Source organism: Cucumis melo, chromosome 2, assembly GCF_025177605.1.
Source record: "Cucumis melo cultivar AY chromosome 2, USDA_Cmelo_AY_1.0, whole genome shotgun sequence".
Lineage (NCBI taxonomy): Eukaryota > Viridiplantae > Streptophyta > Magnoliopsida > Cucurbitales > Cucurbitaceae > Cucumis > Cucumis melo.
This window is the reverse complement of record NC_066858.1, coordinates 2,171,207-2,188,415: the sequence shown is the minus strand read 5'-3', so window position 1 is coordinate 2,188,415 and position 17,209 is coordinate 2,171,207. Positions and strand designations below refer to the sequence as shown.

Sequence of the window (17,209 nt, the reverse complement as noted above, 5' to 3'; positions counted from 1 at the left end):
ATATTTAATTTATCAATCGTCATAGTTTTCGTAAAACAATTTGTTTTAATTTCTTTAAATACGACGTTCATTTTCAACATTTTTCAAGTAATCATTACGTGCGAATAATTTTTTTAAAAAAATTCGTATTTTAAACCCAATACACAAATTTCGTATATTTAATTTACCAAATTGTCCTAGTTTTCGTAAAATAATTTGTTTTAATTTATTTAACTACAATGTTCATTTTCAATATTTTTAAGTATACGTTACGATTCAATAAATCGATTTTTATGAATGTGACATGCAACCTGTAAACATGTAAATAAGTGCAAATAACAATTGGAAATACGAAGTACCGGAAACAGAAAAAAAAAAAAAAAAAACAATGAACGCTTTTACCAACTCTAATTCTGTTTTCTAGTGAAAAATTACAATCAAATAGTTCTTATGGTTTTTTAATTTAATCAAATAGTTCTTATGATTTTCTAATTGTTGTAATCAATTTATGATAGTTTGTTAAAACTTTACCATTTTTTTTTATTGTATTGATATTCCTTAAATATTAAGGTAATTAACAAAAAAAAAACAATAAGGATGAGATTGATATCAATTTTTTAATTTCACAAATATATTGATATGAATTCAAACATAGAGTTGATTGATGGTAATTAAATAAAGTTTAATTGTGTAATCACAATAAATTACCTAATTTAAGAGTGAATTAAGAAATTAAAATCTTAATAATGCAATTTTGTCAAATTCATGGTACAACACTCAAACAAGGGTTGGATTATTTAATTTTAAATGACATATTTTGTCATTACATATATATTATTTAATTTTAAATGACATATTTTCAATAAAATGAACTAAAATATTTAAAAATATATATAACAAGATGCTGAAAATTTAATTTAATTTAATTTAATTTTAGACTTTTTTTGTTACAACTTTTTTTTATATATATATATAGTTTAGAAATGTTATAGTAAGAAACTTAAATGTGTTAAATTGATTTTACTATATTTTGTAAACGGTATCAATGTTTTGTACTTTAGGAAATATATCTTATTTTAACATGAAGGACATAAATTGTATTATTGATTAAATCTCGGTCTATGGAATATAATTATGAAATATATTATTCACTGTTATTAAATATATTCCATATTTATGAAATATAAACATGGAATGAAACTATAACACGTAGGTTATGTTATTAAATATATCACACATTTATAAAATATAGAATGATACAAACAATGAACTAATTAGTATACTCTAAATTTATGGAATATGAAAGTATAAGGTACAATTTTTATAGCACGACATAGCTTTATCAAGAATTTTGCTGGTCGTTGAAAAAAAATCCCTGCATTGCTAGCCTCAATAGGAGTTTGAGTTGGGTCGTGTCTTAGTACGTTGTGGCCAATCATCCTCTCAGATCAAGTATGGATCATTGCCTTGATGAGTTATTGTTTCGCCAACTAACTAATCAAATGCGAAACTTATTTCTCTTTTTGTACTCAAACAATTATCTTTATTGCGTAGTTTTGCAATTAAAATTATAAATTTGAAAAGCACATTTACCACATCAACCAAATCATTATTACGAATTCAATATATGCATTATGAGTAGTTGCGAATGCGAAAAGATAATTTATCTATTCTTAGTTTTTAATTTGTCCATATAATTCAAAGTATTTTAAAAAATAATATAAAATAAAGGAAAACTTACTAACAAAATAGCAAGCTATTTATGACCAACAAAACCCATAAAGTTAGTCATTTTTTAAATATTCTCCTTCCATCTTTTTCTCTTCCTCGCCATCAAATCGTCTTCTTCCTCTTGCAATTTTTTTCATATTCTTCATCGTCTTTCTTCTTTTCCTCTTTTTTTTTTTTGCGATTTTTTTCATAATCTTTCTTATTTTTTTAATTCTTTTTTACGTCGTTAAATCTTTTCATGTCTTTTTTTTTCGCTGCGATTTATTTTCATCTGTCTTTCTTCTATTATGATTCTTTTTTACGTCGTTTAATCTTTTCATTGTTTTTTTTTGCTGTGATTTCTTTTCATTATATTTCTTCTCTTCTTTTTTTAAGTGCAAGTGTAAAAGGTCGTGTATAAATTTTTTTGAAAAAAATCATTCAGATTGGAGTAGCCAAATGTAAACGAATAAAAAAAAAATTATCGATAGACAAATCTAAATGATCGTGTACAAAAGAATTAAAAAAGTTATTTAGCCAAAACTTGTTTTCCTCTTCTTTTTTTAAGTCCAAGTCTAAAAGATCGTGTATAAATTTTTTTGAAAAAAATTATTCAAATTGGAGTAGCCAAATGTAAACGAATAAAAAAAATAAATCATCCATAGACAAATCTAAATGATCGTGTACAAAAAAATTTAAAAAAATCGTTTAGCCAAATCTAAACGATATATAAAAAAAATAAACGAGAGTAGGACATTTTTGGTATTTTAACCTCCGATTTTAATTGTTCTCTAGGGTTTAAATAATTTCCCTCTTTTTTATATTTTTAAAAAGACTTCTAAAATAAATGAAAAAATATATGATCAAATAATTATCTACGATAAATCTAAGAGAGAAAAAATATAATATTTTACTATATTTTAAATATCCTTTTAAAAACTATTTCAAATGATAAAATAGTTAAAAATCAAAATATTTTAAAAAGTAACAAAATAATGAAAATATTATCAAATATAACAAAATTTATCTAATTATCGGTAAGGATTTTTCTTAGAAAATATTTATAAAAACATAACAAAGTTTAACTATTAATGTATATCTATCTCATGGATGAACACAATAGATTTAGAATTTTTAGTTTTTTTTACTACCTTAAACAAAAACCACGAGAGAGAGAGAGAGAGAGAGGGAGAAAAAAAGGACCAAATTGTTGAATTTATACGGAGAAAATATTTAAGAAATTAGCGTTCTAACGCAGAATACCCTTTCACTGTTCATTGCCTCCGAATCTCATTCTCAAGCAAACAAACCAAAGAACAGCGAGAGAAAAAGAAAATCTCTTTCGCACCAAAAAGGGGGCGGAGAGACTGTTCTCGAGGAGCTTCAATGGCGGAGAAACCCCAACCGGTGCGCGTTTTGTACTGTCCGGTCTGCAGTTTACCGGCGGAGTATTGTGAATTTGGACCCGATTTCGAAAAATGCAAGCCCTGGTTGATCCAAAATGCTCCCGACCTCTATCCCGATCTCCTCAAAGGTTATTCCCACTCTCAAACCCTAATCGCGACTCTTACTTCATATCCGACTTTATTTGATTAACATTTCTTTGTCTGCAGAGGCCAATGCGAAGGAAGCTGGTGAAGTTTCTAATCAACTGCAGTCGACCAGTATCTCATCTGCTGCTGGCGATGGAGCTGCTTCTTCAGGTATACTTGTCAAATTTGTTTATTTGTGTGTTTGAATCTATGTGTATAGTTTTTTGTTTTGTTGTAATTATATGCTAGGTTCAGTTGAATGAACTCACCACCTGTTGATTCTATTTAGTTCATTACGAAGGCTATTTAGCATTGTAAATGAGTAAGGGTAGTGGATAATCTATTTTCCTAGTAGTATTAGGTGTTGGCGGTGGCTTACCTTCCACGTTTGAGACCCGGGGCCATGAATAATGTTTTGCATGATTTGGTTATGTGTGGAAAGATGGAAATAAAATGATTATCATTTTTGGTAAATTTTGGAATTCCTTAGGAGGTTAGGTACGATTGTTCTGCCAAAGAGTTTCTGGAAAACTGGGATCAATTACATTGTTCGAGTTTGGGCATATTTAACTTTGTGATCCAACCTGCCTAGAATTAGTGTTTCTGACATTGGAACTTTGCGGAGAGTCGGATATTGAACATTTAATACCAGTATGTGCACTGCTTAAAAAACCCATCCTGGGCGCGCACCTAAGCTCAAGGCTCAGGTTTGCACCCTCGGTTCGAAAAAGCAAGGCAAGGCTCACAAAATCAGATGCGTGCTCTTTGTGAAGCCTCAAGGATCGAAGCCTTGGACCTCAAGGCATTTTCATTATTTTTTAAAATAGTAATAATTGGGGGTTTTCTTTCTTTATTTCAACTTTGCTTTCTCTTCTTGATGTAATACATTTATATATAGTGCGGCTCACAAAAAAAAACCTGCTTTCTTTTTGATGGAACTCCAAATTCAAATGGTAATTGCTAGCTTTATTGATTTACTTCAGTACCAGAATAAGAATTGTTGTTGTACAATTCTTGATTACAATGTAGAATCCTGTTCTTCTCTCAACCAGAAGATCACAGAACATTTCTAACACTTTTCCCTCCAAAAACTTCTTCCCTACTCTCCACTCACAGTACCGACTTTATACACTATTTCCCGCCCAAAAGACAGCTAACATTCCTCCTACTTTCCCGCCCACCGACCTTTTAAAATCCCACGTGTGTTTTGTTTTTTAAAGAAAAACTAACAGACATCTATTTCCACACGTGCCTATTAAAACAATTCCTATTTCTTTCTTCTTGAATACACATGTTTGATAAGGGGTCTAACATTACTTCCCCCTTTTAAAGTCACCTTGTCCTCAAGGTGAAAATTTGGATACCTTTCCTTCATTTCATCATAAGATTCCCAAGAAGCTTCATGCTTGGGCAAACCTCTCCAACACACCAAAACTTCCCACTGCTCAGCTCCAATCTTCCGATATTCAATAGCCTCTTCCGGTTCAGATTTCCACATATAATTCTCATCAATAAACTGAATAGTCGGTTGAGAATCCGCATGCTGTCCCATCATTTTCCTCAGCTGAGATACATGAAATACAGGATGAATTCTGGAATTTTCTGGTAGTTGTAGGCGATAAGCGACAGGCCCAATCCTTTCAATAATCATATATGGCCCATAAAAACGTGGAGCAAGTTTTTCATTCCTTCTACTGCGCACTGTAATCTGCCTATAAGGACGAATACGTAGAAATACATATTCTCCCACTGAAAATTCAACAGCTCTCCTTTTTTGATCCGCATACAACTTCATCTGTTCTTGTGCTAGACGTAAATGTTCACGCAGAGAACCTAAAACAAGATCTCTTTCCAGCAACATTTCCTCGACAGTAGAATTCTTGGATGGTGAATTTCCATAAGAAAGAATAGTAGGAGGTTGTCGGCCATAAACAACTTGGAATGGAGTCATGCCAATAGAACGATGAAAAGTAGTATTATACCAATATTCCGTCCAAGGCAACCATCTAACCCATTCCCTAGGTTTCTCATTACAAAAACACCTCAAATAAGTTTCCACTCCCCGGTTGACAACCTCGGTTTGGCCATCTGATTGAGGATGATAAGCTGTACTTTTATTCAGCTTAGTGCCGGATAAACGAAACAATTCAGTCCAAAATTGACTAAGAAATACCTTGTCTCTATCCGACACAATGGACAAAGGAAACCCGTGCAACCTTACTATCTCTTTCACAAACAGCTCAGCCACCAACTTAGCAGTATACGGATGTTTCAACGGTAAAAAATGTCCATATTTACTCAATCTGTCAACCACTACCAGGATTACCTCATAGCCACTTGACTTGGGAAGGCCCTCCACGAAGTCCATTGATATATCACTCCATATCGCTTGAGGAATCTCCAATGGAACAAGCAAACCAGCCGGAGATAATGCCAATGTCTTACTCCTTTGGCATACTAAACATTCCTCACAATGTTTTTTAATATCAGCCTTCATCCCCATCCAATACAACTCAGCAGCTATTCTTTTATAAGTTCTCAAAAATCCTGAATGTCCCCCAATTGCAGAATTATGAAAAGTATCTAAAATTACTGGTATCAAAGAGGATTGCTTCAAAATCACCAGTCGATTCTTAAACATCAGCAGCCCCTTTTTCAGAGAATAATCGTTTACTTCCAATTCTTCACCCTGCTCTATCTGCCTTATAATCTTCTCATACTTAGGATCTTGAAGCACTTCTTTTTTAACTATCTCCAAATCAACAGCTATTGGAATAGACAGCCCATACAATTGCACTTCTTCTGGTTTCCGGGACAAAGCATCAGCAGCTCTGTTTTCCACTCCAGGTTTATATACTACTTCAAATGAATAACCAAGTAATTTAGCTATCCATTTCTGATACTGTGGCTGTATAATTCTCTGGTCTAGCAGAAATTTAAGTGCCTTCTGATCAGTCTTCACCCTGAATTTCCCTATCAACAAATAAGGACGCCATCTTTGGACTGCCAATACAACAGCCATGAGTTCTCTTTCATATACCGGTCTAGACCTGTCCCTTAATGCTAGCGTGTGACTATAGTATGCCACTGGTCTTTTATCTTGCACCAAAACAGCTCCAACTCCATATCCAGAGGCATCAGCTTCTATTTCAAACTGTTTAGAAAAATCAGGTAAAGCTAATACCGGTAAAGACATCATTGCTGATTTCAACCGGTTAAAAGCCAAAGTAGCTTCTTCAGTCCAGTAAAACCCTCCCTTCTTCAATAATTGGGTTAATGGAGCAGCAATAGTTCCATAATGGCGCACAAATCGTCGATAGTATCCAGTTAACCCCAAGAACCCTCTGGTTTCCTTGACATTTGTAGGCTGTGGCCAGTCAGAGATAGCTTTAATCTTCTCGGGATCAACTGCTACTCCTTCTCCTGAAATCACATGGCCTAAATACTCAATTTTCTGCTGTGCAAAATGACATTTCTTTTGGTTGGCAAACAACTCATGATGCCGCAAAACTGCCAACACTTTTCTCATGTGTACTTCATGTTCTTCCTCATTTCTACTATAAACTAATATATCGTCAAAGAAGACTAACACAAACTTTCTAAGAAATGGCTTGAATATGTTGTTCATCAAAGCTTGAAATGTGGCCGGAGCATTGGTCAACCCAAAGGGCATTACTAAAAACTCGTAATGACCCTCGTGTGTTCTAAAAGCCGTTTTCTCTATATCTTCATCGGCCATTCTGATTTGATGGTACCCGGACTTCAAATCAATCTTAGAAAATAGAGTTGCTCCACAAAGCTCGTCAAATAGCTCCTCCACTACCGGAATAGGAAATTTATCCGGAATTGTAGCATTGTTGACAGCCCTATAATCTACACAAAAGCGCCAGCTCCCATCTTTTTTCTTTACCAACAGCACCGGGCTAGAATATGGACTGATACTCGGCCTTATTACCCCTGAATTCAACATTTCTTGAACTAACTTTTCCATTTCTTCTTTCTGATGGAATCCATATCTGTATGGACGTACATTAATTGGGTTAGTTCCCTCCTTCAAATGTATATGGTGCTCTATTTCCCTTCGAGGTGGTAGTTTCTCTGGCCACTCAAAAACATCTCGAAACTGTTTGATGACTGAACCTATCCGGCCCTTACTCTCCACTTCTGTATTTAACAAATAGTGTTCATCATCTTCCACAGTTCTTACTTGCAAAGATCGGCATTCAATCAGAAATCCACTATCCTTTTCTTCCCAGTTCTTTATCATATTTTTGAGGCTGATCCTTGCCTTAGTAAGACTAGGATCTCCTTTGATGTTCACTTCCTTTCCTTCGGCCATAAAAGACAGGGATAAATTCTTCCAATCTACTGTAGTAACCCCCAAAGAATACAGCCATTGCATTCCCAAAATTACGTCAACACCTCCAAGTTCCAAAGGAAGAAAGTCCTCCACTATTTTCCAATCCTTCAGCTGAACTTCCAGTTTTTCACAAACTCCTTTCCCCTGAACAGCAGCACCAGAGCCTAAGATCACACCATAATGTGAAGTTTCTTTGATTGGTAATGATAACTTTCTTACCAATTTTTCTGACACAAAGTTATGTGTCGCTCCACAATCAATTAAAATAACCACCTCTTCTCCAAGCAATTTACCTCTCACCTTCATAGTTCCGGGGTCATTTAAACCTACTACAGAATTGATTGATAATTCAACCACAGTAGTAAGGTTTTCATTGATTTCCATGCAGCCCAATTCTTTTTCTTCTTTTTCATCTTCAACAATTTCATATTCTTCCCTTCCTTCTGTCACAACAAACATCCTCAACTCTCGTTGTTCCTTCATTCTACATTTATGATCTGCAGAATACTTCTCATTACATCGAAAACACAAACCCTTCTCTTTCCTTGCCTGGAACTCAGCATCAGGTAATCTCTTATAACTCCCTTCCCTTCGATTTTCATTCGGAACAGAGCTTCTCAATGTAATAGTACGTATAGGAAAAACAGTGTTGTTCTTATTGTCCCCTGCTACACCTCCAGTGGATGTTTTTCCAACAACACTATTTTGTCCCGCGATCTTACCCCCTGAATATCCACACATCTTAGCTTCAGTCCTTGCTATCTCTCTGTTTTCAACCATCTGGGCTACTTCCATCATCTCTGCCAAACTCTTCGGTCGACAGAAAAATACTTCTGACCTCACCCACGGTAATAAGCCATTCATAAACGTGTCTAGAATTACACGTTCAGGCAAGTCATTCACCGGAGCTACCATTTTATCAAACAAATTTATATATTCTTCCACGGTGCCTTCTTGTTTAATTCTCAAAAACTGTCCAGAAATTGTTCCATCCTTATTAGACCGAAAACGAACTAGCAATCTCTCTTTCATATTCGCCCAACTAGTGAACTTATCTCTCTCTTCTTGAGATCTAAACCAGTTTAAGGCCGGTCCATCGAAACTAACTGTAGATACTAACATTTTTTCAGAATCAGTTAGCTTATGGATTTGAAAGTACCTCTCTGCCCGGAATAGCCAAGAATCCGGGTCTTCCCCTGTAAAAACAGGCATTTCGATCTTCTTAAATTTGTTTCGGTCCTGGAAGCTTTCGTCGCCGTCGCTTCTTCGTTCGTTTCCATTGGGTCTGAGATTTCGGTCTGCTTCTGTCATTCGGCTGGAAGACGCGTCGCCTTCCTTTCCTTTAGCTTTTTCAAATTCCTTCGCGGCGGTTTCTGTCACTATCCCACTCGTCGTCGACCTCTCCATCGTATTCGTTTCGATGATCGTGAATAACAACTGCCGCTGCTTTTCGGACTGAAGACGCATCAATTCGATGCTCTTCGCGATTTCGTTCAGGCTTATCTCGATCGCCGGAACCTTGCTTAATTCCTTCTTCATTCCGGCAATCTCTTGGTCGATGCATTCCAGACGTTCCTCTATCCGAGTCTGAACCATCCTTTCCCAGATCACGGCTCTGATACCAAAAATGATGGAACTCCAAATTCAAATGGTAATTGCTAGCTTTATTGATTTACTTCAGTACCAGAATAAGAATTGTTGTTGTACAATTCTTGATTACAATGTAGAATCCTGTTCTTCTCTCAACCAGAAGATCACAGAACATTTCTAACACTTTTCCCTCCAAAAACTTCTTCCCTACTCTCCACTCACAGTACCGACTTTATACACTATTTCCCGCCCAAAAGACAGCTAACATTCCTCCTACTTTCCCGCCCACCGACCTTTTAAAATCCCACGTGTGTTTTGTTTTTTAAAGAAAAACTAACAGACATCTATTTCCACACGTGCCTATTAAAACAATTCCTATTTCTTTCTTCTTGAATACACATGTTTGATAAGGGGTCTAACACTTTTTTTCTTTTTTGCGCTTTGTGCTTAGGCCCCAGGAGACTATTGAACTTTATTGCACCTTGAGTGAGCGAGTTTATGTATGATTAATTGATCCTAAAATATATTTTTTTGAAGTTAGTCAAATTTCTTTCATCTCAAAGACACTGCTGCAAGTAATCCCATAGAACGTTTTCCCCTTTTGCCAATTGGTTCTCTTTCATACCCCTCTTTTCAATTTAGCTATTGATTTGGTTGTCTCATGTTTGACATTGTCTGATTATGGTATTTTAACTGATGTTTGCTTCTTCTGTCCTTGTTTAATAATAATTTTATATTTGTTTGGTCTCAACCTATGACTTATTGCTCTAGTCATTCTTTTCTCTTTTGGTGGTAAACTACAGGACCTAAGCAAGAGGAAGTGAAACGTCTTCCCGGTGGCAAGATAAAGAAAAAAGTAATTTAGCCATTAAATTCAATCTTGTTGTCACTAATAAATAAAAGATTCATACGATGGAACTAATTTATTGGATGTACATATAGGATAAGCAAGAAGTTGTTATTGAGAAGGTTACACGAAATAAGAGAAAGTGTATTACAACTGTAAAAGGATTAGACCTTTTTGGTGAGCAATACTTTGTTTCCTACGCCTACTTGACATTTCTTCATTGTTACATTTATTTCCAATAACAGCGTCTCTTAACTGGATTTAGGAGTTAAGCTAAGTGATGCTTCAAAGAAACTTGGGAAAAAGTTTGCTACTGGTGCCTCTGTGGTTAAGGTTGTTAACTTCTTGTGTCATGACTTAGATATCTGTCTACTGTAGATGCCTCTTGATTTCTTATCATCTGTTTGATACTTGGTTTTAGGGGCCAACCGAGAAAGAGCAAATTGATGTTCAAGGAGACATAGCCTATGACATCGTGGATTTCATTACGGAGACTTGGCCTGATGTAAGATACTCATTCATTATTTTATTTATTTATTTATTATTATTATTTTTGGATAGCCATGAGTTAGAGCTAGGATCCCCTGTACAATCTGGGATAAAAGCATATACCAGCCTCCCATTGCCTCTGAACTCCTTGCAGCATTGTACTTGAATTTTTTGCTTATACTGTACCTTATATTTTTTAATTTGGTTTGGTTATCAGTGGATGTGGTTAGTTTTAAAAAACGTCAACACTTTCAACTTCTAATGATAAAAATATGATTGGATGCTTTTTGGTTTTTGCTGAAAGTACAATGTAAAAGGTCTATATGGTCAAATATATTTCTCCATTATCTAGTCATTCTATAATTGTATCAATTTTGTGGCATATTATTTAACCAAAATAATAACAATAATAAACGAAAGAAACAACTTTATCGAAGTTTAGCTTTGAAGACATAATTGGATTTGCCATCCTGAATTCTTAGCATTTGTCTGTGTTAAGAACCAAGGTAGTATGGGATGCCTCTGTCCCACATTGGTTAGAATGCAATGACCAATGTGGTACTTAAGTAGCTTGGCTCTCACACCCCCATGGTTGGCTTTTGGGGTGTGGTTCTCCAAGGTGCTTAAGTATCTAGCAATGGTGTTAGAGCTGGTTGTGAATGTTTCAAAGTGAAACCGCCAGAGAGTTTCGACCGGGTGTGGCCGAGTGAAGTGCCATTGGGACTTCGACTTTCCAGGGTTGGGGTATTGTTAAGAACCAAGGTTTTATTGTTAAGAATGTCTTTGTCTCACATTGGTTAGAATTGGAGAACCGGTGTGGTACTTAAGTAGCTTGGCTCTCCCACCCCAATGGATGCTTGGAGTGTGGTTCTCCAAGGTGCTTAAGTACCTAACAATTTGTCACCACACTTTAATGAATTTAAACTATTGTTGTATGTATAAGCCTAGGCTAGCTTACACGCACCTCTACTAGTCTCACTGTCCTAAGACAACTTTAATGATCATATATAATGATATGAATAAAAATGGTAAATGCAATCACAGAGCCAATAGGGTACAATTCAATCAATAGTGCTGCATCATACCGTCACCTTCCTAACCACAAACAAACAGGGAGATCTTGGTTTTGCTATTAGAAATTAATTCTGGTCATTATTCCCCCTATTGATTCCAATATAGGGAAGGGCTCATAGTATCAATTGGAAGGTTACGTTTTTCGTTTGGAAGATCACTGGGAAAGAGTTAACTCTTTGGATCGATTTTCTATAAAGATATCTACTTTGATAGGACTGTTTTGTTGCATTCTTTGTCGGAGGGTAGAAGAAGATCTTGATCATATTTATTGGAGTGGTGACTTTGCTTGGATTGTTTAAAGTTATTATTTTTGTCGCATGTTGGGGTTGGGGTCTGTTGGAGGAGAGGAGTAATAGGACCTTTAGAGGGGTTGAGAAGGGCCCTTGTAATTTTAGGTTCTATGTTCCTCCTTAGGTGTTATTGACAAAGTCTTTTTTGTAGTTGCTCTTTAGGTTTCATCGTACTTGATTGAAGTTCCTTTCTATATTACGGCTTAGTTTTTTGGATTCCCATTTATTATTTCTTCTTCTTCTTCTTCTTCTTCTTCTTTCTTCTTTTTATCTTTTTTTATTATTGTTTTCAATGAAAGTTCGGTTCTTTTGCTGAAAATAATATCTGGTGTTTGTGTTATAGTCAATCTTGTAGTCATTATCATACACTTGTTTGGCCTTCCAAACCAAATCAGATCTAGAATCTAAGATTATGAGCCTTCAGCTTCTCAACCTCCAACGTGCAGTTTGGGGAAGAGAGTTTTTTGGGTTTGAATATCCAGCCATCAAGATTGTCCTTTTGAACATAGTTACTCTGATCTTTCCTTTAGTGCAGTGGGATTCAGGTATTCTCATCCAATGCTGCACGGTTCCTTTGGTCCCTGTACAGAAGTGAGGTGCAGGTGTTGCCCCTCCTCTCATGTGCTACCTCAAAAGAACCTAGCCCACAAAAAAAGACAACACTGGACACCTTAAGTTGGTGATGTCGACAAATCTCTATCACAAACAATTGCTTCATTTTGTCCTTCACATTTACATTCTTGTTCAATAGCTGATATCGTCCTACATGGTCATCTTGCACTGAATTGAACTCCCTTCCATCTCTCCTGGCATCAAATTGACTTCAACCAAATCATTTGCCAATGATTTATTTTCACTCAAAGACGTCATATTTAGTTTGGGAGTGATTTTGAAAGGATTTAATCACTTTTGTCATGTTTAAGATCAACTCGAAACGTACTTTTAGTCCTTCAAAACCAATTTAATGTTTGGTTTTTACGCTTTTAAATGTGATTTTTACCATAAAAATTGATTTTGAATGATTATAAACATGTTTAATAGTGATTTTGAACATGACAATCAATCCCAAACATGTGCACGGTTGTTTGGAGAAGAATAATACAAGAAATCCAGAAGTCATCTTCTATGTTACTTTCAACTAATTTTAGATGTTCAATTGTGCACATTGTTTTGTGGTGTTTGGGGAGAAGCTAGAAAGAAAATAGAGAGGGATGGAGAGAGTCTTTTGGTATTTGGTCCTGTTAGGAGTTCTTGTATTCAAACCCGTGCATATTATTTTCTTCCTAATTAATATTAATTTCCACTTGGTTTTTGTACAAATTTTAGGCCCACAAGTGAAACAGAGTGTTGGTATAATACTAAATTTACCTTTAAGTCCCTTCTTGGATTGTGTCTCTCTTTAGGCATCGGTGATGAGTTTCTTTTGTAATCTTGGTTTGATTATAAGAAGCATGGATATGGACATAGGCATGACACGATTTGTCGATACACCAATTTAAAGAAAACTAGGACACAGACATGCTGGGGATGTACTTTTTTAAAAAAAAACTTTTTAAAAGGATATATATATATAAATCTAACATAAAATACTGGTTGTATTCATCAAAAAAAGCATAAAATTTTAAGTTAAACAACAATTGTAGGAGATGAAACAGTTAATTGTTTATGTTTCTTACTTCAGTTTTTTCTGTTTGGTTAAAAAAATGGGCTTTCCTTTGGTTTTTCAATCTTTTTTAACATATAATTGATCTGAGTTTTAGATTTGGGTCAAACATAAAAGGTTCTGTGGCGTGTCACAACCTTGTCCATGTGTTGGAAATTAAAAATAAATAAAAAAAATAGGATATGGAAATTTGTATATCAAACATGTATTCAGAGCGTGTTTGGACGTGTTCGATACTTGCACACCCTTAAATGGTGCGTCCATGCTTGAAAAGTCTTATTTTGCTTGATTGTTGACCCTTTCTTTAGCAATCTCTATTGTGGGAGACTTTTTTTTTACAATCTTGTATTCTTTTATTTTTTCTCAATGAAAGTTGGTATTTTATATATAAAAGAAAAACTAATTTCAGATTTGTGCCCCTCTATTCTATTCTCCCATTCCTTCGTTCTACGAATTCTCAGATGTTTGATTCATATAACAAACTGGAGAGTTATTAGATTTTTGGTCTCGTATCACATTTTGATGATCACATTCGTGGCCCCATCCTACTAATAGAAACTTCAGAGATTGTTTACAAGCATTCATGATAAAGTTTCATACAACTCAAGCAGTTGAGATGTTTGGACTCTCTTACACAAAATAATGCGAAATGATGGGAGTTGTGTTATAATTCACCAACAGGTGTTTGAAAATTTCTACTCTATTTTATCAGTTAATGAAATTATTTCTTCTAAAGAAAAGGCTAGTTTTCCTAAATACCAATCCAGATACCACACACAAGCATATAACTTCAACTTCCTTCACTATTGATGTTGTTTTCTTTCCTTCTTGAAATCGGAGGTATATCATCCAACTCATCTTGCGCCCTCTATACTTCCGTAGCATTAGTACACAATATTGGTTCCCACGCCCATCCTTTTTTTTTTCCTAAGAACTTGCTGGATTTTAGTTGCGCTCATTTTTCCCTCTATTATGGGGGATGGTGCTATGTAGACCTTCTATCGGTGCTAAAAGCCAACTCAGGGTAAAAGAATTCTTCGATCGTATATACACTTATGATTAGGTCTAGTGTGGTAGACTATATGGATTGAACTTTAATGTTGGTCTTTTAACCATAAAGTAGGTTCCAACTCGGTGATTTCCTTTTTGCCCTTTTCCCCAGTGTTACAACTATCATGCACTTTTTATGGTCTTTTCCATCCCTTTGGGGTCTGGCATTGTCATGAATGGATTTTGTCACTTCACCATGGAGTTTGACAATTTAGCAAAACCTGAATTAGAATTTAGAAAAAACTATTGGTTCAGAGAAAATTTGAACATTTCACTAGGTCAGAGATGAACTAGCCATTTCATTAGTGATACACATAGCTGTACTATAGATGTCTTCTTTTTGAACGCCACATTGGACTTAAATTTCATTGTCTGATGCATCTTGCAATAACGTACTGAAGCTAAGTGAAATTAAAAGCAACAATTTATCTTTTATGTTCTAATGTATGACACCGCCTTCATATGTTTGATTTCAGATGCCATTGCTTTTTGAAAAAGTTGTCAGTGTTGCTTCATGTTTTCTAATGTTTGATTCATTCTGCTAATTATATTGTTTGTTGTTCTTCTTTCGAATTCTCCTCATTCCTTCATCATTTATTTCTAATCATAACTATGTGGACATAACATATATTTGAAAACTTTCAAGGGGGAATCTCCTCCGGAGCTTATTTGAGTATAATATATATATGCGTCTTAATCCATTGTTGCAACAGGTTCCAGAAACTGCAATTTTCTTCATCGAAGATGGGAAAAAGGTTCCTGCTGCTTGACATTGAAATCGTGGCAAACAAATAATATGGACTTATGTGCATCCTTTTCCCTACTTGTGCGAGTCCTTTTAAGATTCCACAAGTAAGTGGCCATTACAGTTTTTTTGTTAAAGTTCCAAAAACCTATGTATTGGATCAGGAGACTTTTTGTCCCGCTTTCTTCAATCCTTGTAGCCTTTTCTCAGGAGATGAGCTTTATTGATTTTGGCCTTTTTTTTATTAAGAAAAAAAAAAAAAAGAAGAAAAGAACAAAAGAGTCTTGGTCAAACTCTGTTCTAACTTATGGGTGCTTTGTATAGAGGGCTATATTATATCTTGATATTGTATTTTTCTCTCTCTACACTTTACATAAACAACTCCATACACGTGTCTCTTTATATTTCTCCCCCACTTTTTCTCAGTGCAAACTCTTATTGTCTCTTTGCATATTGGGATTTGTCAAAGCATTGTTTTCAGGAACAGTAGAACTTGACAGCTTGTATGATGATATTTTGCTTTGTGGGTAAAGGGGAGTGAACAATAGAAATTCAACAAAACAAATTATGGTAGAACTTGAAGTTAGAAACTGATTCGCTAATTGTGGAAATATATTATGTGCATAAGAACCTAATATGTTGATGCTCAATAAGTTGCTTTGCTTAGCCTTTTAGCATATAGATGGAGCAGCACTATAGAAATGATGATGCTGCTGAACAACTACTTTATACCTCCATCTTGACTAAGACACATCCTCATGGTCAAAAACCAAGATAAACTCTTGAAAAAGAAAAACCTTTTTAAGGTATAGGATGTTGAGAAAGTCAATACCAAGGTGAGGGTCATATTTTGTAATGCCATGATTTGATAGGAAAGTGCATGTCTGCGGATGTTGTCTTTCTTATTTCCATAGCAGAATCAAAACTGCTTTTCTGTGGGCAACTTCGTGTCTAATAAGATAAAGTGAGTAGAAATAGAATAGAGTTTTAGAAAGCTACTTGTCTGGCGCTTTTGCGTGCGTGTGTGTGGATTTTTGTTATTAGGCAGGCGGACGGTGCGCTGATGGATGGTCGGCCTGCTTGTGGTTGGTACTAGAAGCTACAGAGTTGGCATTGCATTGGCACAACTTCAACCACAACCACAAGTCAGGTTATTTTTATTATTATTATCATTAATATACTTGATTATTTTTAATTTGTGCGTGTGACTTTTAAGTGTCCTCTTTTTCGCTTGCCCTTTGCTTGCTATCCCTTTACCTTTTGGTACTTCCCTACCGAAAGTGTTTTGAATTAGCGTAGTTTGTGTTTTGTTTGGACCTTAAGAAACTGGATTAGGTACCCATTAAACTAATGGGCCTCTAAATTAAATACCCTAAATCATCCTTAATCCTTTCTTTAGGTAACTTCTTTAAGTAGGTGGGATTTGTTAATTAAAAAAAGTTGATGTAGGATTATGTTATTGCTTTATTAACATATTTGATTTTGTGGATATCCTATTTATATGTTACTTAATACTTGAAATTCTATTTGGCTGCCGATAGAATTTATTTGTTTCTATGGGCATGCTATGCCTTTAAATATGTTTATAAAACAATAATATAAAACAATGATTTAATCGGTAAAAGGGAAGAAGGTATCAATGACTAACTAAGAAGTCATGAGTTTAATTCATAGTGGCCACTTATCTAGGAATTAATTTCCCAGGAGTTTCTTTGATACCAAAATATTATAGGGTGAGATTAGTCGAGATACTCGTAAGCTGGTTTGGACACTCGCAAATATATAAAAACCAATAATTTAATGGCATGCACACTTTTGATTGCTATATTACTTTTGACCTTTTATAAACATTTAAAAATTGGATAAAAATTAGTTGCGCA

The 17,209-nt window shown here is 35.0% G+C and overlaps 1 protein-coding gene across 1 annotated transcript; it reads left to right on the top strand.

The window, feature by feature from the left end:
• The first annotated feature begins 2,892 nt into the window (after positions 1–2,892).
• Positions 2,893–15,744, top strand: LOC103492530 (translation machinery-associated protein 22). The gene is made up of 7 exons (XM_051081344.1): positions 2,893–3,223; positions 3,303–3,392; positions 9,975–10,027; positions 10,114–10,195; positions 10,284–10,351; positions 10,440–10,523; positions 15,298–15,744. Exons 1-7 carry the CDS (start codon positions 3,076–3,078, stop codon positions 15,352–15,354), a joined length of 582 nt encoding a protein of 193 aa, XP_050937301.1. The 5' UTR covers positions 2,893–3,075; the 3' UTR covers positions 15,355–15,744.
• The last annotated feature ends 1,465 nt before the right edge of the window (positions 15,745–17,209 follow it).